We start from the raw sequence: 22,531 nt of genomic DNA on the forward strand, positions 1-22,531 counted from the left end.
CTCAGGTGAACTGCCCAGTTCGGCCTCCCAAAGTTCTGGGATTATAGGCGTGAGTCACCACACCCGGTCAGCTTTTTATTTTTTATAGAGACAGAGTCTCACTCTGTTGCCCAGGCTGGCGTGCAGTGGCAAGATCATGGCTCAGTGCAGCCTTGACTTCCCTGGTTCAAACGATCCTGCCACCTCAGCTTCCGGAGTAACTAGGGCTGTAGGCACTCACCACCACGCCCAGCTAACTTTTTTTTGAGACAGAGTTTCACTCTTGTTGCCCAGGCTGGAGTGTAGTGGCTCGATCCTAGCTCACTGCAACCTCCTCCTCCTGGGTTCAAGTGAGTCTTCTGCTTCAGCCTCCTGAGTAGCTAGGAATACAGGCATCTGCCACCATGCCCGGCTTATTTTTTGTGTGATTAATAGAGATAGGGTTTCACCATGTTGGCCAGGCTGTTCGTGAACTCCTGATCTCAGGTGATCCACCTGCCTTGGCTTCCCAAAGTACTGGGATTACAGGTATGAGCCACCATGCCCAGCCTCAAGCCATCCTTTCACCTTTGCCTCTTGACTTTCTGGGACCACAGGCGTGTGCTACCACACCTAATTTTTTTATTTTTTATTATAGAGATGGGGTTTTGCCATGTTGTCTAAGCTGGTTTTGAACTCCTGAGCTCAAGTGATCTGCCTGCCTAGGCCTCTGAAAATGCTGGGATTACAGGTATGAGCCACTGTGCCCAGCCTAGAAATAATATTTAAAGAGATAATGGCTTGAAATAATGACTTGAAATTTCTGATTTGAAAAAACAGCATGAACATCAAACAGGATAAATAATATGTCACTAGATATAATACAGTGAAACTACAGACAATAGTAGGATTTTATTTTGCTTTCTGAGGCCACGTTGGAGGGCAGTGGCGCAATCATGGCTCACTGTGGCCTTGACCTGCGAGGCTCAGGTAATCCTCCCACCCCAGCCTCCTGAGTAGCTGGGCCTACAGAAACATGCCACCATGCCCGGCTAATTTTTGTATTGTTTGTAGAGACAGGGTGTTGTGTTGCCCAGGTTGATCTCAAACTCTTGGTCTCAAGCAATCCGCCCACCGTGGTCTCCCAAAGTGCTGGGATTACAGGCATGAGCTGCCATACCCCACGAGACTAAGAGAGTTAAAAACTACTGGAGTTAAGAAAGAATTCCAAGAATTGACAGTTAGATCACAAATAACATCAACACTGGGTGCCAGAAAACAATAGAAGAATGTCTTAGAAAAGCTCCTTGTTAACCTAGAATTTCATAGCCAGCTATCATTCAAGAATGAGGTAAAATAAAGGTATTTTTGGACAGGCTAAGACAGTTTTATCACCTACAGACCTTTGCTGAAAGAATGGTTACAGATGTACTTCAGTAAAAAGAAAAGTAAACCCCTGAAGAAAGATCAGGTTGTTGGTGCCAACAGTAAGCACAGAAGTGGATACATGTTGGTCAATTGAATTAACTTTTTTTTTATTTTTTGAGATGGAGTTTTGCTCTTGTTGCCCAGGCTGGAGTGCAATGGCGCGATCTCAGCTCACCGCAACCTCTGCCTCCCGGGTTCAAGCGATTCTCCCACCTCACCCTCCCGAGCAGCTGGGATTACAGGCGTGTGCCACCACGCCTGGCTAATTTTGCATTTTAGTAGAGATAGGGTTTCTCCATGTTGGTCAGGCTGGTCTTGAACTCCCACCCTCAGGTGATCCGCCTGCCTCAGCCTCCCAAAGTGCCGGGATTACAGGTGTGAGTAAGGTGTCTCTCATGATCGTGAGATGGCTGCCATAGGTCCAGTCATTATATCATCAACCTGCCACATCCCAGGCAGGAAGGCACAGAGATCCTAGGAGAAAGGAAGCTTTCTTTTCATGTGCTGCTGCTGCTTTGTTGTTGTTGTTGTTGTTGTTGTTGTTGTTGTTGTTGTTGCAGTCACTGTCATCCAGGCTGGAAGGTGTGATCTCCGCTCCGCCCACTTCAACTTCCACCTCCCGGGTAAAGTGACTCTTGTGCCTTAGCCTCCTGAGTAGCTGGGATTGCAAGCACTTGCCCCCAAGCCCAGCTAATTTTTGTATTTTTAGTAGAGATGAGGTTTCACCACGTTGCCCAGGCTGGTCTCAAACTCCTGACCTCAGGTGATATGCCTGCCTCAGCCTCCCAAAGCGCTGGGATTACCGTCGTGAGCCACTGTGCCCGGCTGTTTATTTGGAAAGGAAAATCTTTCCAAGATGGCCCTAGCAGATACTCCCTTGGGTCTCATTGACCTGAGCCAGTCCATCCTCAAACCAGTTCCTGGTGAAAAAGGGACAGGCTTGCTGTGGTTGGCTCTGGTTGGCCTTAGCCAGTCTTGCATCATCTGCCAGCACTGGGTCCTTAGCTGCCCAAACAAATCAGGATTCTGTTGGCAAGCGAAAAAGTGAGTGGCCGCTGGTAGGCAGCCAACAGTGTCTGCTACAGATGGCAAAACATAGAGACAAAAAAAAAAAAAAAAAAAAAACACAGATCAAAGGGGGTTTTAAAATTTTTTTTTTTTTTTTTTTTTTGAGACAGAGTCTTGCTCTGTCACCCAAGCTGGAGTGCAGTGGCCGGATCTCAGCTCACTGCAAGCTCCACCTCCCAGGTTTACGCCATTCTCCTGCCTCAGCCTCCCAAGTGGCTGGGACTACAGACGTCCGCCACCACGCCTGGCTAGTTTTTTGTATTTTTTAGTAGAGACGGGGTTTCACCGTGTTAGCCAGGATGGTCTCGATCTCCTGACCTTGTGATCCGCCCGTCTCAGCCTCCCAGAGTGCTGGGATTACAGGCTTGAGTCACCGCGCTCGGCCAAATTTTTTTTTTTTTTTTAAGGGAAAACTGGAATTGTTGATCACATTACCAAGGAAGAATAAGAATAGAGAATTTTATTGTTAAGCCACACCAAATTTCTGCCTTATTAAGAGAATGGCATTACTGAAAAACTGAAGACTTCATCAAGAAAATGTACATATAAGATTAATCTCTAAAAAAACTAAAGGAGTATAATTTCCAAACCAGGAGGGGGGAAAAAAGTGGTGAGGGTTGGGTGGATGTGGTGGCTCACACCTGTAATCCCAGCACTTTGGGAGGCTGAGGCAGGAATCACGAGGTCAGAAGATCGAGACCATCCTAACATGGTGAAACCCCGTCTCTACAAAAAAAACAAAAAAAAAAAAAAAAAAAAAAATTAGTGGGGCATGGTGGTGGGCACCTGTAGTCCCAGCTACTTGGGAGGCTGAGGCAGGAGAATGGCATGAACCCGGGAGGCGGAGCTTGCAGTGAGCCAAAATCAAGCCACTGCACTCCAGCCTGGGCGACAGAGCGAGACTCTGTCTCAAAAAAAAAAAAAAAAAAAAAAAAGGGGGGGGGGGGGGGGGGGAATATGTCAACCCAAGTCAGGAAGAGAAAAAACTAGGCCGGGCGCGGTGGCTCAAGCCTGTAATCCCAGCACTTTGGGAGGCCGAGACGGGCGGATCACGAGGTCAGGAGATCGAGACCATCTTGGCTAGCACGGTGAAACCCCGTCTCTACAAAAAATACAAAAAATAAAAATAAAACTAGCCGGATGAGGTGGCGGGCGCCTGTAGTCCCAGCTACTCGGGAGGCTGAGGCAGGAGAATGGCGTGAACCCAGGAGGCGGAGCTTGCAGTGAGCTGAGATCCGGCCACTGCACTCCAGCCTGGGTGACAGAGCAAGACTCCGTCTCAAAGAAAAAAAAAAAAAAAGAAAGAAAAAACTAAAGAAAAAATAGTAGACAAAACACTAAATAAGATAGTAACATAAGTCCAAAGTGAAATGGATTAAACTCATCTATTTGAAAACAAGAGAATCAGGTGAAATAAAAAGCAAAGAAGTCTGAGGGCTGAGCAAGGTGGCTCATACTTGTAATCTCAGCTCTTTGGGAGGCCAGGTTGGGAGGATCATTTGAGAATAGGAGTTTGAGATCAGCCTGGGCAACATAGCAAGACATCATCTCTACAACAACAAAAAAACAAACCAACAAAAGTAGCTTGGGCTGGGCACAGTAGTGCACACCTATAGTCCCAGCAACGTAGGAGGCTGAGGCAGGAGTCTGAGAGTTCAAGTCCAGTCTGGGGAACATAGCAAGTCTCTGTCTTTACAAAAAAAAACAAAAATTAGCCAGGTCTGGTGGTGTGCGCCTACGGTCCTAGCTACTCGGGGACCTGAGGTAGGAGGATCATTTGAGCCCAGGAGGTCAAGGCTACAGTCAGCTGTGATGGCGCCACCGACATTCCAGTCTGGGTAGCAGAGTGAGATCCTGTCTCAAAAAAGGGGAAAAAGCCTGAGCGTGGTGGCTCACGCCTGTAATCCCAGCACCTTGGGAGGCCCAGTGGGTGGATCACCTGAGGTTGGGAGTTCCAGACCAGCCTGGCCAACACGGTTAAACGCCATCTCGACTAAAAATACAAAAGTAGCCAGGTGTGGTGGCACATGCCTCTAATCCCAGCTACTCAGGAGGTTGAGGCAGGAGAATCGCTTGAACCTGGGAAGTGGAGGTTGCAGTGAGCCGAGATCGTGCCATTGCACTCCAGTCTGGGCAATAAAAGCAAAACTCCATCTCAAAAAAAAAAAAAAGGATGCTGGAGGTGGAAAGCTGTCTAGAATGTGGAGAGACCTGGTCTTCCCCACACAGGTGGTTTGAACTTTTTTCATAAAATAGAGATGAGGTCTCGCTATTGCCCAGGCTGCAACCCCTGGACTGAAGCGATCCTCCAGCCTCAGTCCTCCAAAGTGCTGGGATTATAGGTGTGAGCCACCACACCTGGCCGAGAACTGTTTTTCTACAAGTTACTTTATGCCTTAGTATAGATAGGTACAGGAAGATACTGGATTTCCCCCTGCCCACCCCGACTCAAAATACAGTGGGGCTCCCTCCTGAGGCAGCACGTGGTGGATCTGAAGGCACTATTCCTCCCGACTCCTCTGCCGCACCCCTCCCCGTGCCTCAGGGCCCAGCTTCTTCTTCTTAGAAGCTGTTTCTTTATTTTTTCTTTCTTTCTTTTTTTTTTTTTTTTTTGAGACAGAGTCTCGCTCTGTCACCCAGGCTGGAGTGCAGTGGCCGGATCTCAGCTCACTACAAGCTCCGCCTCCCGGGTTTACGCCATTCTCCTGCCTCAGCCTCCCAAGTAGCTGGGACTACAGGCGCCCGCCACCTCGCCCAGGTAGTTTTATTGGTATTTTTTAGTAGAGACGGGGTTTCGCCGCGTTAGCCAGGATGGTCTTCATCTCCTGACTTCGTGATCCGCCGGTCTCGGCCTCCCAAAGTGCTGGGATTACAGGCTTGAGCCACCACGCCCGGCCTATTTTTTCTTTCTTTTCTTTTGTTGCTTTGAGCTATCTCCTACAGGAAGAGGCTGTTAGGGTGCAGCGTTGATCCTCGTCCAGTGAAGACTGACAGTTTATTTCTCTAGGACTTCATTGAAAGGCAAAGTTCTTGGTTTGAAGAAGGGTGTTAGCTCTTGCCTTCTGGGTTTCTGACTACAAATTCTGGGCAGCATCGGAGGTACCAGAGCTGAGATTTCAGCTAGATATCAAGTCAAGGCTGGATGTCCTGCAGGAAGGGAGTGACTGCCCGAGGGTTTGGTGCTGGTGAGTGGAAAGGGCCTGAGTCCCAAGGGTAGCACTGAGGGGTCGTGCCAGAGGCTGATGCCAGGGTGTTGCAATGCGAGTGACTTCAGTTAACCAAGCAGGGTGGTGAAGTGGCCCATTCTCAGACAGGTCAAGGACAGGCCTTGCTGCTTTTGAGTTGTCGGCTTTCAGTAACTCACCACCTGCCCCTCCTCAACTCCTTCTGCCTGATTTGGGTGCTGCCCCCCACCCAGGAGGCAGGGAGTATTCTGGATTGCTAGGCTGGCAGGGATCTGGGACACAGCGAATCTTTTGATGGTTATACCCCAGTTAGTGGAAAAATGCTTTGGGAAGGCAGTGGGGGCTGTGGAAGGAGCTCTGGGCTTGAAGTCATCAGACCTAGTGTGGCGTTAAAGCATCTTCACTTCCGCCTGGCTGACCTTGGTCAGCTGGTCCTGGGACTCCTGCGCATACTAAATGAGAGGCTATCCCCCGAAAATGCTCAGAGGTTCATAAAGCATCGGGCCATTGGAGCAGTAGGCTGTGGCTTAATGCCTTTAGAATGAGCTTTGGGACACGTCCTCAGACTGTGTGTAAGTGGGCGGAGAGGGGCTTTATCTTTTGTCCTTCTCCCCTCCGTCCCAGAGGCAAGCAGCACCCATCCCCCCAGCCTCAGTGCCTTATTTTGACGTTTCTTTCTTTCTTTTTTTTTTTTTGAGACGGAGTCTTGCTCTGTCGCCCAGGCTGGAGTGCAGTGGCTGGATCTCAGCTCACTGCAACCTCCGCCTCCTGGATTCACGCCATTCTCCTGCCTCTACCTCCCAAGTAGCTGGGACTACAAGCGCCCGCCATCTCGCCCGGCTAGTTTTTTGTATTTTTTAGTAGAGAGGGGGTTTCACTGTGTTAGCCAGGATGGTCTCGATCTCCTGACCTCGTGATCCGCCCGTCTCGGCCTCCCAAAGTGCTGGGATTATAGGCTTGAGCCACCGCCCCCGGCCTATTTTGACGTTTCTTTTCTCTGCATACCAGGAAGGTTGTATTCAACTGTGCTGGTCTGAGGTGGTGCTCTCCTGTGCTTCATGAGGTTAATTCGTTGACGGTTGTCTCCTGGGATCTGACCGAGAATTGGCTCTAAAGCTGCTACAGCCTCCACAACAGTCCCTGCTGTTCTCCTTTTGGGGCACTCTTTGCTTTGCTCCTCAATCCGGTGCTTTTGTTTTTTCCTTCCGTTTACCTGCAAGCTGGTGAGGGTCTCCTTTGAGGTTCCTTGTACTGGGAGGTGGAAGTAGCTCAAGGCTGCATCTCCTGGGGATGGAAGATGGGGTCTTCAAGGCCCTTGCTGCCCCTGACCACTGGATCCTGGCTGCCAGTTACTCTGGACAGCCTCAGCTACCTGGACATGGACCAGCCATTCAGGGGACGTTTATTGATAAATGGTCTCCCCAAATTTGCCAAATTTGTGCCCACAAACTTCTTAGAAGACTGTAGTATTGGCACAGTGGCTCACGTCTGTAATCCCAGCACCTTGGGAGGCCAAGGCGGATGGATCACTTGAGGTCAGGAGTTTGAGACCAACCTAGTCAACATAACGAAACCCCATCTCTGCTGAAAATACAAAAATTAGCTGGGCTTGGTGGTGTAGGCCTGTAGTCCCAGCTACTTGGGAGGCTGGGGTAGGAGAATTGCTTGAACCCAGGAGGCAGAGGTTGCAGTGAGCCAAGATTGCGCCACTGTACTCCAGCCTGGGCAACCGAGTGAGACTCCATTAAAAAAAAAAAAAAATAGGCCATAGTGTTGCCTAGCCACCTCCTAAATTTCCCTAGTTACTTCCTTTCTCTTTTAGAAGACTATTTCACACCTGGTCTCTCTGTAAATCTCCAACCCCAACAATAAAGGGACCCTCACTATCTGTGCTGCTTGCTCGGCTTTGCTACCTGTCCCACATGAAGCCTCTCCAGGACCAGACTCGATGCTGTCATCTCTTGCTGCTCCTGGCCTTTTTTCCTTTGTTTGCCTCTTTTTCCTGCATCATAAATTTCTCCTCTAATAATTCATTCCCATCAGTGTACACACATTCTGGACCATCTCTCAGCTGAACCTCATTCCACACTCTTACATCCCATTCCTTTTTTTTTTTTTTTTTTTTTTTGAGACAGTGTCTTACTCTGTCACCCAGGCAGGAGTCAGGAGTGCAGTGGCGTGATCTCGGCTCACCACAACCTCTGCCTCCCAGGTTCATGCGAGTCTCCTGCCTCAGCCTCCCAAGTGGCGGGATTATAGGCGTGAGCCACCACACCTCGCTGTCAGTGGCTTTTAACCTATTGACCACAAACAATTTTAGAACATCACCCCAGAAGGAAACTGCAGCCCACTGGCAGTCATTCCACATTCTCCTCTATCCCCCAGCCCCTGGCAACTGGTAGTCTACTGTCTTTCTCTATGGATTTGCCTATTCTGTACATTTTATATAAATCATCCAGCATGGGGCCTTTTGTGCCTGGCTCCTTCTTTTTTTTTTTTTTTTTTTCTTTAAGACGTAGTCTTGCTCTGTCGCCCAGGCTGGAGTGCAGTGGCGCGATCTTGGCTCACTGCAAACTCCGCCTTCCTGGGTTCAAGCCATTCTCCTGCCTCAGCCTCCTGAGTAGCTGGGACTACAGGCGCCTGCCACCACGCCCGGCTAATTTTTTGTGTTTTTAGTAGAGACGGGGTTTCACCGTGTTAACCAGGATGGTCTCAATCTCCTAACCTCGTGATCCACCTGCCTTGGCCTCCCAAAGTGCTGAGATTACAGGCTTGAGCCACCGCACCTGGCTGTGCCTGGCTTCTTTCACTTAGCAGGGGGTTTTCAGGTTCATCCATGCTGTAACAGGTACTAGAATTTGATTCCTTTTTATATCTGAATAATACTCCCTTGTATGTATATACCACATTTTGTTTATTTATGTATTGGTTGATGGAACTTTGAGTTGTTTCCATGTTGGCACTCTTATGAATAATGCTGCGTACAAGTTTGTTTGTTTGTTTTGAGATGGAGTCTCGCTCTGTCGCCAGGCTAGAGTGCAGTGGCACGATCTCGGCTCACCGCAACCTCTGCCTCCGAAGTTCAAGCGATTCTTCAGCCTCAGCCTCCTGAGTAGCTGGGACTACAGGCACTGCCACCACGCCCAGCTAATTTTTGTTTGTTTGTTTGTTTGATTTTGAGACGGAGTCTTGCTCTTTCGCCCAGGCTGGAGTGCAGTGGCCAGATCTCAGCTCACTGCAAGCTCCACCTCCCGGGTTTTACGCCATTCTCCTGCCTCAGCCTCCAGAGTAGCTGAGACTACAGGTGCCCGCCACCTCGCCCGGCTAGTTTTTTGTATTTTTAGTAGAGACGGGGTTTCACCGTGTTAGCCAGGATGGTCTCGATCTCCTGACCTCGTGATCCGCCCGTCTCGGCCTCCCAAAGCGCTGGGATTATAGGCCTGAGCCACTGTGCCCGGCCCCTTTTTTTTGTTTTTTTTTTTTGAGATGGAGTCTCGCTCTATCGCCCAGGCTGGAGTGCAGTGGCGCGATCTCGGCTCACTGCAAGCTCCACCTCCTGAGTTCACACCATTCTCCTGCCTCAGCCTCCCAAGTAGCTGGGACTACAGGCGCCCACCACCACGCCCGGTTTATTTTTTCTATTTTTAGTAGAGACAGGGTTTCACCATGTTAGCCAGGATGGTCTTGATCTCCTGACCTCGTGATCCACTTGCCTTGGCCTCCCAAAGTGCTGAGATTACAGGCGTGAGCCACCGTGCCCGGCCTAATTTTTGTATTTTTAATGGAGATGGGGTTTTACCAAGTTGGCCAGATGGTCTTGATCTCTTGAACTAGTGATCCACCCACCTTGGCCTCCCACAGTGCTGGGATTACAGGCGTGAGCCACTGTGCCCAGCCATGTGTACGAGTTTTTATGTGAACCTAAGTTTTTATTTCTCTTGAGTTTATACCTAGAAGTGGAATTGCTGAGTCATATGTTATGGTGACTGGACATTTAATCTTTTGAGGAACTGCCAGACTGTTTCCCAAACCGACTGCACCATTTCACATTCCCACCAGCAAAGTCTGAGAGTTCCAATGTCTCTGCGTCCTCACTAACACTCGTTATTATCTGTCTTGTTAATTACAGCCACCCTGATGGGCAGGAAGTGGTATCTGATTATAGTTTTGATTTGCATTTCCCTAATGATTAATGACATTGAGCATCTTTTCTTTTTTTTTTTTTTTTGAGACAGAGTCTGTCTCTGTCTCCTAGGCTGGAGTGCAGTGGCCAAATCTCAGCTCACTGCAAGCTCCACCTCCCGGGTTTAAGCCATTCTTCTGCCTCAGCCTCCCAAGTAGATGGGACTACAGGCGCCCGCCACCTCGCCCGGCTAGTTTTATTTTTATTTTTTGTATTTTTAGTAGAGACGGGGTTTCACCGTGTTAGCCAGGATGGTCTCAATCTCCTGACCTCGTGATCCGCACGTCTCGGTCTCCTAAAGTGCTGGGATTACAGGCTTGAGCCACCGCGCCCGGCCGACGTTGAGCATCTTTTCCTGTGCTTGAGTCTTGCAATACCCCTGGATCAGTCATTGTGAAGGTCACCACTGCCCTCCATCCAGTGGTCAATTCTCAGTCCTCACCTTACTTTTTCAAACACTTGACACTGTTAATTCCTCCTTCATTCTCGAAACTTTCTTCTCTTGGCTTCCCAGATGCAGGGCTGTTTTTTCCTCCTACCTCACTGGCTTTTTCTTTCCTGGCTTCTCTTTTAGACAGCAGAGTGCCCCAGGCTCTGTCCTCAGCCGCCTCCTCTTTTTTGTGGCAGACCCTCCCTAGATGATTTCTTCTGGTCCTATAGTTTTAAGAATGAACGGTACGTACTCTGATGACTCTCAAATATATCCCTCTAACTCTGACCTCACCCATGAGCTTCAGACAGGTGTGTCCAACTGCCTGTTTCCATCTGCATGTGAATGTCTAAAAAACTTTCTTTTTTTTGATTTGGGGTATCACTCTGTCACCCATCCTGAAGTGCCATGGCATAATCACGGCTCATTGCAGCCTTGAACTCCTGAGCTCAAGTGATCCTTACACTTCAGCCTCCTGAGTAGCTAGGACTACAGGCACGTGCTACCATGCCCAGCTAATGTTTTTACTTGTTTGTTTGTTTGCTTGCTTGAGACGCAGTGTCACTCTGTTGCCAGGCTGTAGTGCAGTGGTGCGATCTCAGCTCACACAGTCTCTGACTCCCTGGGTCAAGCAATTCTCCTGCCTCAGCCTCCCGAGTAGCTGGGATTACAGGCACCCGCCACCACGCCCAGCTAATTTTTTGTATTTTTAGTAGAGATGGGGTTTTGCCATGCTGACCAGGAAAGTCTCAATCTCCAGACCTCGTGATCTGCCCGCCTCGGCCTCCCAAAGTGCTGAGATTACAGGCGTGAGCCACCATGCCCAGTGTTTTTACTTTTTTTTGTAGAGATGGGGTCTTGCTGTATTGACCAGGCTGGTCTCAAACTCCAGACCTCAAGTGATCTTCCCGCCTTGGCTTCCCAAAATGTTGGGATTACAGACATTAGCCACCACATCCGGCCTAAAAGACATTTTAAATTTAACCAGAACTTTTGTTTTTTCTCAGCAAAGCCTATTAATTTTCTGTCTTTTCTGTATAGTGAATGGCACCCCCATCCACCAGGTTGCTCAGGCCACAGCCTCCATGTCTCCCTAATTCCTGTCTTCCTCTTCCCACCCTGCTCCCCTCTTCCCTTCCCCATGGGCCCCCTCCTTGTACCCGCCAACTACCCTACTAGTTAGGCCCTTCAGGGTACATCCAGGCATTTCTCACCACCTCTACCACTTGGGATATTGCAGCAGTTCCTTTCTGGTCTCCCTGCTAGTCTTATGCAACAGCCAGAGTAGTCCTTTAATAAAACATATTTTAACCTAAAAGCATTTTAGATTTTTACTATGAAATGCATCATAGACTCAAAGTAGTATATATCGTGTTTGTGCTCTTTAAAGAATAAACATAAGAAATACTCCATGGCCGGGTGCGGTGGCTCATGCCTGTAATCCCAGCACTTTGGGAGGCCAAGGCGGGTGGATCACCTGAGGTCAGGAGTTGGAGACCAGCCTAGCCAACATAGTGAAACCCCGTCTCTACTAAAAATACAAAAAATTAGCTGGGTGTGGTGGCACACGCCTGTAATCCCAGCTACTCAGGAGGCTGAGATAGGAGAATTGTTTGAACCCAGGAAGTGGAGGCTGCAGTGAGCCAAGATCATGCCACTGCACTCCCGCCTGGTGACAGAGCAAGACTCCATCTCAAAAGAAAAAGAAATACTTCTGTACCCACCACCTGCATTATGAGGTACGCAGTACTCCTGAAGCCTCTTCAGCCCTCCTTATTTCATCTACCTCTCTTCCCTCTCCAGAGGAATTCCCTGAATTTTGTGGTGTTTCCTTGATTTTCTCTATTATTATGTTTATAGAGAGGCATAAACAATGTCTTGCTTAGCTTTGCATATTTTTTAGCTTTTCATGGATTCATGCTGTGATCATTTATCCATGACTACTCTTTTTGCTCGATATAATAATTTTTTGGCCATATTCATCCCTGTTAATGTCTGAAACTGGAGTTTATTCATTTTACTATATGGCACAAAATGCACCATAATTTATCCCTTCTTTTTTTTGAGACAGAGTTTCGCTCTTATTGCCCAGGCTGGAGTGCATTGGCGCAATCTCCGCCTCTGGGGTTCAAGCGATTCTCCTGCCTCAGCCTCCCGAGTAGCTGGGATTACAGGCATGTGCCACCATGCCCAGCTAATTTTGTATTTTTAGTAGAGATGGAATTTCTTCATGTTGGTCAGGCTGGTCTCAAACTGCCGACCTCAGGTGATCCACCCGCCTCGGCCTCCAAAAGTGCTAGAATTACAGGCGTAAGCCACTACGCCTGGCCTTTTTTTTTTTTGAGACAGGGTTTTGCTCTTGTCACCCAGGCTGGAGTGCAATAGTGTGATCTCGGCTCACTGCAACCTCCGCCTCCTGGGTTCAAGTGATTCTCCTGCCTCAGCCTCCCGCGTAGCTGGGATTATAGTTGGCCACCACAACGCCAGGCTGACTTTTTGTATTTTTAGTAGAGATGGGGTTTCACCATGTTGGCTAGGCTGGTCTTGAACTCCTGACCTCAGGTCATCCACCTGCCTCGGTCTCCCAAAGTGGTGGGATTACAGGCATGAGCCACCGGGCATGCCTTCTCCGAGCTCTTTATATCGAGGTATGCATGGGCTTATCATGAATGATCTGAGTAGCTGTGAAGGGGAGCGAGCCCATGATGCAGTGGGCAGCTGAGAGGCACAGGTAGAAATGAACTGTGAGAGAGTCAGTGCCAGGTCACTTTTGGGATTTTTAGTGCGTGTCAGGGGGCCTCTGAATTTTTTTTTTTAGCTCCTCCCCATGGCTCCATTTGCTCTCACCACAGCAAGCTGAGCAGCGTAAGTTTGCAGTAACACCTGGACCTGGGGTTCCCAAAGCAAGGGCCTTTGCCAGATGCTCTACTTCTCTCCTCTTTCCAGACGTGTTGTCAAAACCAGGGATTTTCCTCTCCCCAACAGGCTGTGCAATTCCGTCAGGTGCCCCCTGCGTTGATCTAGCCTCCCAAGGAGTTAATGACCCCTGACTGAGTTGCTTCCTTTGGAAGCCTCTTGTGCCAGCTTTGCCCAGCCCCCGCCTTCAGTGGCCACTGCAGGACTGCCTAGCCAGAAACCAGGTCTCCCCAGGCAGGACCTCTTGCTCCCATCAACTGCAAAGTCACTGCCTTCCAGGGCCACCTGCCTCATGACTGGCTCTCCTCAGGTCACAGGAAGCTGGGAGCGGAACCCTGAAAGAACTCGAGTTCTTTCCTTAGATGCTGAACATGCAGCAGACAGAGGGAGACTGAGAGGAGACAAGGACCTGGCTTCCCGTCTACAGTCTGTTCGGTCAAGGCCATGACTAGAGTGGGATCTGCTAAATGGGTACAGCAGAACATTGGAAGAAGCACCTTTGAGCCAGTGCTGCTGGGGTCTCAGTGGATTAGAGCCAGGAGCCCTGGTGAGGTCTGTGGGCGGGGCTTCACTTGCGACCCTGAGAAGCCAACTCCACATCTCCTTCCTCTCACCCTTGAGCCCTGGGTGGTTTGGGGAGGCCACAGCCTTTCTGTGCCCTGACCTATCCCAAAGTCACCTGCACTCACAAGGTTGTGACCTTAGGTAGGTTCCTCTACTTTTGTGAACATCATTTTCCCACCCAGAATAATGTCCTTATTGCAGTATGCTCGTTCCATTCCCTGCTGGCTTTGTGGCCACAAATGGAGGGGCAGCTAGGTTTCTTGAACACAGAGCCTGAGAGGCCTTGTCTGCAGCTGCTGGAATCAGCCAGGAAACCCCAAAAGTGGGCTGGAGACTTCAACAAGGACTGGGAACAGGGCTGCGCTGAGAGGCCCAGGGGCTAGGTCAGCAGAGCTGCTAGGCGGATTTGGAGGGGAGTTGGGGAGAGGCGAGGCAGCCAGCTTTGCAGGATTCCCACGGCACAGAGCCAGTGCTCAGGGGTTCCCTTCTCAGCGTTCCTCTCACCTGCTGTGATTCCCTCGCACCTGGCATGGATCCGAGCTCCTTCACTTATGGCTGAGACCCAAACTGCCTACAAGTGGCCTCTTCTCCCTGTTCTTGCCTGCAAAGGCAGCATGGGGCCTTAGGCTGTCAGCGCTACCCGGGACCCTGGCATTCACTTTGTCCATAATGTACATATGGATGTAGGCAACTGCCCTTAGGGCTGTCTGGGGGCAGGACCAAGCCCAGCACCCACACCTCCTGACACAGCCAGGTTCTCCCCCACCGTCAGAGCTGACAGGACTGTTCATGGTTCACTGAGTGGACCCAGCAATGCCTCATCGATAATCCACAGTCGAGAGAAGAGGGGCGGTCAGAGACCGGCCAGCCCTCCTTTCTGACTGGGAGAGGCCTCTGCAGGCACTGACAGGCTCCAAAGAGTGCTGTGGGGGCAGTCAGCATCCATAGTCCCCTGGGATCTTCTCTGGGCTGTTTTCTCTGACATTTCACCTGAAACTAACTGTACATAGCTGGGCTAGGAACCTTCTAAATCTGATACTTCCAGCATGTGGCTTAGGGAAAATCACTTGACTCCTTGTTTACCTTCTGGCTAAGAAGTGAAAACTCGGCCGGGCGCGGTGGCTCAAGCCTGTAATCCCAGCACTTTGGGAGGCCGAGACGGGTGGATCGCGAGGTCAGGAGATCGAGACCATCCTGGCTAACATGGTGAAACCCTGTCTCTACTAAAAATACAAAAAAAAAATTAGCCGGGCGAGGTGGCCGGCGCCTGTGGTCCCAGCTACTCGGGAGGCTGAGGCAGGAGAATGGCGTGAACCCGGGAGGCGGAGGTTGCAGTGAGCTGAGATCTGGCCACTGCACTCCAGCCTGGGCGACAGAGCAAGACTCCGTCTCAAAAAAAAAAAAAAAAAGAAGTGAAAACTCTGGGTTAATCTAGTCCTCCAGGCCCTGGAGTCCCACAGAGTGATGCTATCTGTACAACTAGAGGGCAGAGCCCTTGGTCATGTCCACCCTCTGATTAAGTGGGCATCTCCTCTGCTGCTAGCTTTGTCCTCTCTGGGACTTGGGGTGGGCTTGGGACAAAGCCTGGTGCCCGTGCGATTCATCTGCACATTATTTCTCCTCTCTGCCATTCTAGGGTCGCGCTGCGGTAGCCTGTCACCCGACACGTGAAAGGGAACCTGTCAGGATTTCTGCGAGCTAACAGCAGGACAAGCTGGCCCCAGGGAGCGGGGATGGGCAGAGCAGCTGTTGAACCTGGGCCAGCAGTACCAGGAAGGAGACCTGGGCCCTGGTGGGGAGCTCAGCACACGCTCGCCTGACCCAGATGGTATTGGACACAGTGCCCCACTGAACGGCAGCTGTTCCCAACGCCAGAGGACCCCACAGCCACAGTAGGAGCTTTGCGACCCCTATGCAACTGCAGCTGGGGCTGGGGCCACAAGGAGAAGGGACCAGCACCTCATATGGGAAGCAGTAGGGCAGGACCTACCACGAAAAGGATCTCAATCTCTGCAGCGAAGTTTTCCAACACTCACAGCCTTCCTGTTTTTCTCCTCTCAGGGCTGGGGTCTGGCTTCCCTCCTCTGGCAGAGTTTTTGGGCCAGGAGGACCAGCCGAGGTGGGACACTTGCATGGAAGCCAGGTCTCCTGAAGCCCATGTGCTCTCTGTTGTGATTGGAGTTCTAGGGCTTCCCCACCGCCGGGGACGAGGGGCCGCCTCATTGTCTGCTCATGAACCACAAGGACCCCGACTGCTCCAGACTGGATTATTTCAAGCCGCCAAAGAGGGGGACCCCTAGAGCTGGCAGCCAGCAATCCCAAGGGACTAGAGGGCTGCGATGGACTGACCTCCCCCTCACCAGGGTGGCGGGAGAGGCAGAGCCTCTGTGGCCCAGCTAGTGACAGAGCCGATGAAGCCCTAAGCAAGGGCCCCACCTGACTCAGGGACAGGACAGCCACTCCTGCCAACGTGCGTTCTCCCCACATTGAGGGAGGGCGTGGCAAGGAACCCCTGCCACTGTCCCCTGCTGCAGCACGTGCCCCTATGCCCTTTGCATGTGGTGCCAGAATAGACGGGCTACGCTGTGGCTGGCCCCTCAGTGGGCTGGGAAAGGAGTGGCCACGGTGACCACCACCTGCCTGCTGGCACCATGAAGTGCTCCCTGCGGGTGTGGTTCCTCTCCGTGGCCTTCTTGCTGGTGTTCATCATGTCGCTGCTCTTCACCTACTCGCACCACAGCATGGCCACACTGCCCTACCTGGACTCGGGGGCCCTGGCTGGGACGCACCGGGTGAAGCTGGTGCCCGGCTATGCCGGCCTGCAGCGCCTCAGCAAGGAGGGGCTCTCGGGCAAGAGCTGTGCCTGTCGCCGCTGCATGGGTGACACCGGCGCCTCCGACTGGTTTGACAGCCACTTTGATGGCAACATTTCCCCCGTCTGGACCCGAGAGAACATGGATCTTCCACCGGATGTCCAGAGGTGGTGGATGGTAAGAGCTGCTGCCCCCTTCCAGGGATCTGTCCCTTGGTTTTAAAGCCACTCAGGGCCCCCTCTTGGATTTCTGGCCCCCAGAGCCTTGACAAAGTGTAATGCCCATTTGACCAAGCCATTTATAGGATCACAGATGACTGAAGGGCAGAGCGAGCATTGACCTGATGGAGTGGACTAGTATTTTCCAGTGCCTGTAGCACCCGAACATAGGCCAGAAATGCCTCCTGGACCAGGCAGGCAGCACGGACGCAGGGAGTAGGTGGGAGTGAGGAGTACAGCCATGGGGGGCCTGCCCCAGAGGAAGAAGGTAGCCACCCCTCAGCCCCAGCAGTCGCTGCACAAGGCTGGATCTGGGTTTTTTTTTAAAACAAACCCAGAAATCCAGATTTTAAAACTAAGTATCCTAATTTATGAACATTGACTCACAATAATTGTTTTTTATTTGTTTGTTTGTTTTTTGAGATGGATTCTCATTCTGTTGCCCAGGCTGGAGTGCAGTGGCGCCATGACGGCTCACTGTAACTTCTGCCTGCAGGTTCAAGTGATTCTCCTGCCTCAGCCTCCCTAGTAGCTGGAATTACAGGCGTGCGCCACCACCCTCAGCTAATTTTTTTGTATTTTTAGTAGAGACGGGGTTTCACCATGTTGGCCAGGCTGGTCTCAAACTCCTGACCTCAGATGATCCTCCCGCCTCAGCCTCCCAAAGTGCTGGGATTACAGGTGTGAGCCACTATGCCCAGCCGAAATAATTGTAAATACCATTATAACAGAGCTTCTTGCTTGGTTCTTTACAATTGCTGGAAGACTTTTTATTGGGCTGGGGTAAGAAAACCTTGTAGGGAAGGCCAGGAGCGGTGGCTCATGCCTGTAATCCCAGCACTTTGGGAGCCCAAGCTGGGCGGATTACGAGGTCAGGAGTTTGAGACCAGCCTGACCAACATGTTGAAACCCCGTCTACTAAAAATTAAAAAAAAAATTAGCCAGGCATGGTGGCAGGCGCCTGTAATCCCAGCGACTCAGGAGGCTGAGGCAGGAGAATCGCTTGAACCTGGGAGGCAGAGGTTGCAGTGAGCCAAGATCATGCCACTGCACTCCAGCCTGGGCAACAACGTGAGACTCTGTCTCAAAGAAAAGAAAGCCGTGTAGGGAAGACTTAATCTGTTTTATGAAATAAAGTATTGCCTGATTCTAGAGTTAAAAAAAAACAAGCAATGTAAAGAACCGTCAGGGGCTAAGGGAGTTGAAAGGGTGGGGCTGGGGGGTTCTCCCTGTCTTTCCAGTCATCACTTTTCTGCTACTTGTAATTCCTTCTGCCTTGCCCCAAGGCTCTGGAGTGTCACTCCCCAGGCTCTGCAGGCCATCTGGTTGCCACACATGTCATGGGTGGAACCATGTCAGCACTGAGCCCCTGCAGGCTCCCAAGCTGTGAGGGATGAGCTCATGTGATCAGGCTTATCAGAACGATGCCACAGAACATGCCTTCCAGCCCAGACTATCAGAGTGCCCGAGGACCGGTGTCTGCAGAGCTGGGGCCACTAGGAGCCCCGTGGGCTCTTACTGTGACAGCTTTTTTTTGATACAGGTTATCACTGTCTTTGCAGTGGCACAGTCTTGGTTCACTGCATCCTTGACCTCCCCCAGGCTCAAGCGATCCTCCTACCTCAGCTTCAGAGTAGCTGGGACTATAGGCGCGCACCACCACACCTGGCTAATTTTTATGTAGGAATTCTCATCTCAGAGTCAGTCTCTCCCTACAGATCAATCTCCCATCCCCCCTGAGCAGGCCCTGCTCACCCACAAACCCATCGAGTTATGGCTCCATCCACAGAATGTTTGATTTTATTTTTATGTGGGGTTTTTTTTTTTTTTTTGAGTAAAAATAATTCCAACACTTTTGAGTAAAAGTAATCCCACACCTTGGGAGGCCAAGGCAGGTGGATCACCTGAGTTCGGGAGTTCGAGACCAGCCTGACCAACCTGAAGAAACCCTGTGTCTAGTAAAAATACAAAATTAGCTGAGTGTGGTGGCGCATGCCTGTAATTCCAGCTACTCGGGAGGCTGAGGCAGGAGAATCGCTTGAATCTGGGATGCGGAGGTTGTGGTGAGCCAAGATCGTGCCATTGCACTCCAGCCTGGGCAACAAGAGTGAAACTCTATCTCAAAAAAAAGAAAAATCAGGATTTCATTTTTCTTATTTCATATGAAATCCTTACTTTCATTGTCTCTTGAAAAATGGGAAACTTTGGCCCTTCTGGGCTCATGATCCCACGTGGCAACAATTGGCTGAAGTTACCCTTCTTTGCTGGGGCTCAGATCTGTTGGGTGTGGACCTTACCTACCAAGTTACTCCTGTGTGGTACCTGCTGCGCCCGTAAGCATCTGATTGGTGCTGCCTCGTTTCATGGTCTTTGACCACCAGCTGGTTGTTACAGGTCTCGCTGGTAGGAGGGGACACTAGGACACCAGTTCTATTCCAGCCATTCTGGCTCTGAAAGAATTATCAGCCTCTCTGCCCTTCCCTGGGTGGGGTCTCAGGGAGTGGCGGGACTTTTGCCCTAGACGCTGCTTCTGCAACCCCAGTCCTCAGCCTGAGTGCTGAGGGCGCCCCCTGTAGGCTGACCAGGAAGGAGCCCCTGAAGGAGGCTGCTCTGTTGCGTGGCCCAGGCCTGCAGGTTCCCAGAGAATGTGTGAAAGGTACCTTGATCCAGAGCCCCTTCTAGTGCATCAGAGCCACCCGTGACTAGCAGGGCACCCAATCTCCGGACGTGGAGACTCACTCACAACTGGGGACTTCGCTGTCGTTGAGAGAGGGAGAGACCCTCACTGCCCAGAGGAAAGAACCCCTGTTCCCTGGCAGAGCCCTGGAGAAAGAGGCCTGTTCCCAGGCACTGGAGAGTGAGAGCAGAGGAGGGGAGGATGGGGCCCCTCCTTCTTCACACACCTCTCCCCTTCCTCATTTCCCGTCTTCCCCTCCCTTCCATAGATGCTGCAGCCCCAGTTCAAATCACACAACACCAACGAGGTGCTGGAGAAGCTGTTCCAAATAGTGCCCGGCGAGAACCCCTACCGCTTCCGGGACCCCCACCAGTGCCGGCGCTGTGCTGTGGTGGGGAACTCCGGCAACCTGCGGGGCTCTGGCTATGGGCGGGACGTGGACGGACACAACTTCATCATGAGGTGAGCCCCTGCGGAGCCCAAGGGTGGGCCCAGGACGGGCCTCCAGGAGGGGGACTGCTCTCCTCTGCCTTGTCTGGCAGAGTGCATGCTGCCAGTTACCAGTGTGCCGTAGGGCCCTGCCTCCCAGCGTCTTTCATAGCAGGCTTGGAGCTCTCTCCTTTGCCTGTTTGGGGTGGATGGAGAGCCAGAATCCCAAATCTAAGCTTTGCTTGAGGCCTGCACTCTGTTTCCAGTGCTCTGAATTCCTCTGGAAACAGCTGACATTAGATTCCTGGCTGACGTTTGGTGAAAAATCCTACCAGAGGCCGGGCACGGTGGCTCTTGCCTATAATTCCAGTGCTTTGAGAGGCTGAGGTGGGAGGATCGCTTGAGCCCCAGGAGTTAGAGACCAGCCTAGGTAACTTGGCGAAACCCTGTGTCTGCAAAAAATTTATAAAGATTAGCTGGGCATTGTGGCGTGTGTCTGTATTCCCATCTACTAGGGTGGCTGAGGCAGGAGGATTGCTTGAACCCAGGAGTTCGAGGCTACAGTGAGCTATGATTGTACCAGTTCACTCCAGCCTGGGCAATAGACTGAGACACTGTCTCAAAAACAAAAATTCCCATCAGAAGCCGGCCCTGTCCTCCTCATCCCCTCAGCAGCTGAGCAAGGAGTGAGGGCCCCAAGCCCCGCTAGCATCCTGCTTCTCAGCAGCAGGTGATTTTCTCTGGCAGATGCACGGAAGGCAGATGTCATGGGTGCTAAAAGGAGCTGTTCGGTATTTACTCTGGGGTTCATTCATTCCCAAGACGTCTATTCCCCGCCGTGAGGAGGGGAGAAGATTTGGGAGGGCGTTCAGTCCTGACCGAGACTCTGCAGTGAAGGCCTGGGCATGAACAGGGAACGGGGGCAGGCTCACGACCTGAACATGGGCTGCTTGCTCTGCTGCAGAGCCTGTGTTTTCTGACGTCCCCCCTTGACTTGGCTGGGGACAAGAAATGCCACAGTGGGGATCCTTCTACCCAACTCCTTGATAGAGGAAGAGCCTGAAGAACCGAGATCCTGCCAATGCCCAGTTTTCACTCACCTCTTAGGATGAGCATTGCAGAAAAACCAGGTTTCCCAGGAGGCAGAAGGAAGGGCTTTGTCTTAGAAACTGTTACTGTCTCCATAGCAACACAAAGGCAGCAATATGTCTCGGAGGCATTCAGCATTCCATGTAAGACCTTCCTCATGTTGGGAAATGGTACAAGTGGGAGGGTGAACAGGATGGACTGGACCCTGTCCAGGACCCTGGAACCACCTGGGGGTATCCATATCCTCCAACTGCTGATACCACAGTGGGAGAGAGATGGGATGGGAACTGGTCTTAGGGGGGTCTCTCCTCTCCCCAGACACCATGGCCAGGTTGGGAATTGAGGCATCTGTCACTTCCATGCAGCTCTGGGCACTCGGAAAGCCCAGGACAGTGCTCTCAGCTGCCTGAAGCACCTGCATCAAGTTTGAGCTTTCACTGGGCAGGCACCTACGTGATGGTCAGGAAGCTCCTGGGTGGAAGCCCTGCAGGCCCAAAAGGACTGGCTCTAAGTTTCCTGGCCGGTACTGTCAGGCAGGGCTGCAGAAAGAAATGTATAAGGCTGGGTGCAGTGGCTCACGCCTGTAATCCCAGCACTTTGGGAGTCCGAGGCAGACAGATCACCTGAGGTCAGGAGTTCAAGACTAGCCTGGCCAACATGGTGAAATCCCGTCTCTACTAAAAATACAAAAATTAGCTGGGCATGGTGGTGCATAACTATAACCCCAGCTACTCAGGAGGCTGAGGCAGGAGAATCGTCTGAACCCAGGAGGCAGAGGTTGTAGTGAGCCAAGATCATGCCATTGCACTCCAGCCTGGGCAACAAGAGAGAAACTCTGTCTCAAAAACAAAACAAAACAAAACAAAACAAAACAAAAAAAAGATTTATAGATGCTTCCTCCCTGGGGCCAGGTAAGGAAGTGGGGTGGTATAGAGTGGACCCCAGAATCACTTTCTGGAAGGGGTGACCCGGGTAGTAATTGGCCATCTGCTGGTCTAAGGAACTGGCTGGCAGTGGATAAGCTGGGCTTGTTGGTGTGAGCCTGTAGTCCTAGCTACTCGGGAGGCTAAGGCAGGAGGATCATTTGAGCCCAAGAGTTTGAGGCTATGGTGAGCTGTGATGGCACCACTGCACTCTAGCCTGGGCAACAGAGCAAGACCCTATCTCAAAAACAAAAACAACAGATGGCACTGGGGGTGACTCCAATTGTAGGCATATCCAGGTTTGGAACCAATGGTCCTGGAAGCAAGACCCACTGGAGGGCTGAGCTGAGTTACAGCAAGATGATGGCCTGATCCACCTGTGCCCCGGCCACCTCGCTGCCATTCCCTCCTCCTCTTTGTCCTCTGAGCCCTGTGGACCGCTTCAAGTCCGGTTAAGCTGGTCTTGCCTCAGTTGGCCTGCAGATCCATCCACAACTCTGAGAACAGTGCCCTCTAGACAGGAGGCGTGCCACAGATACATGCAGGAGTGAAGGGGACTAGGCAGCCAACACCAGGTCCTAACCAGGGAGTACACACCCCACTTGCGCCCTGGTCTGAATACTTCTTTTTTTTTTTTTTTTTTTTTTTTT

General features: G+C 51.3%; 1 protein-coding gene across 4 annotated transcripts in view; it reads left to right on the forward strand.

Moving 5' to 3' along the window:
- The window catches only part of ST3GAL2 (ST3 beta-galactoside alpha-2,3-sialyltransferase 2), a 66,905-nt gene that overhangs the window by 31,911 nt on the left and 12,463 nt on the right, over nucleotides 1–22,531 (forward strand). For all 4 annotated transcript variants that reach the window (XM_023210389.3, XM_023210386.3, XM_023210388.2 and 1 more), the window contains exons 2-3: nucleotides 15,369–16,722; nucleotides 19,709–19,902. In XM_023210389.3, coding sequence (XP_023066157.1) covers nucleotides 16,384–16,722; nucleotides 19,709–19,902 — 533 coding nt within the window. In that variant the 5' untranslated portion in view covers nucleotides 15,369–16,383. The remainder of the gene's footprint in view (nucleotides 1–15,368; nucleotides 16,723–19,708; nucleotides 19,903–22,531) is intronic.

The sequence above is a fragment of the Piliocolobus tephrosceles genome, chromosome 17 (genome assembly GCF_002776525.5).
Source record: "Piliocolobus tephrosceles isolate RC106 chromosome 17, ASM277652v3, whole genome shotgun sequence".
Taxonomy (NCBI): domain Eukaryota; kingdom Metazoa; phylum Chordata; class Mammalia; order Primates; family Cercopithecidae; genus Piliocolobus; species Piliocolobus tephrosceles.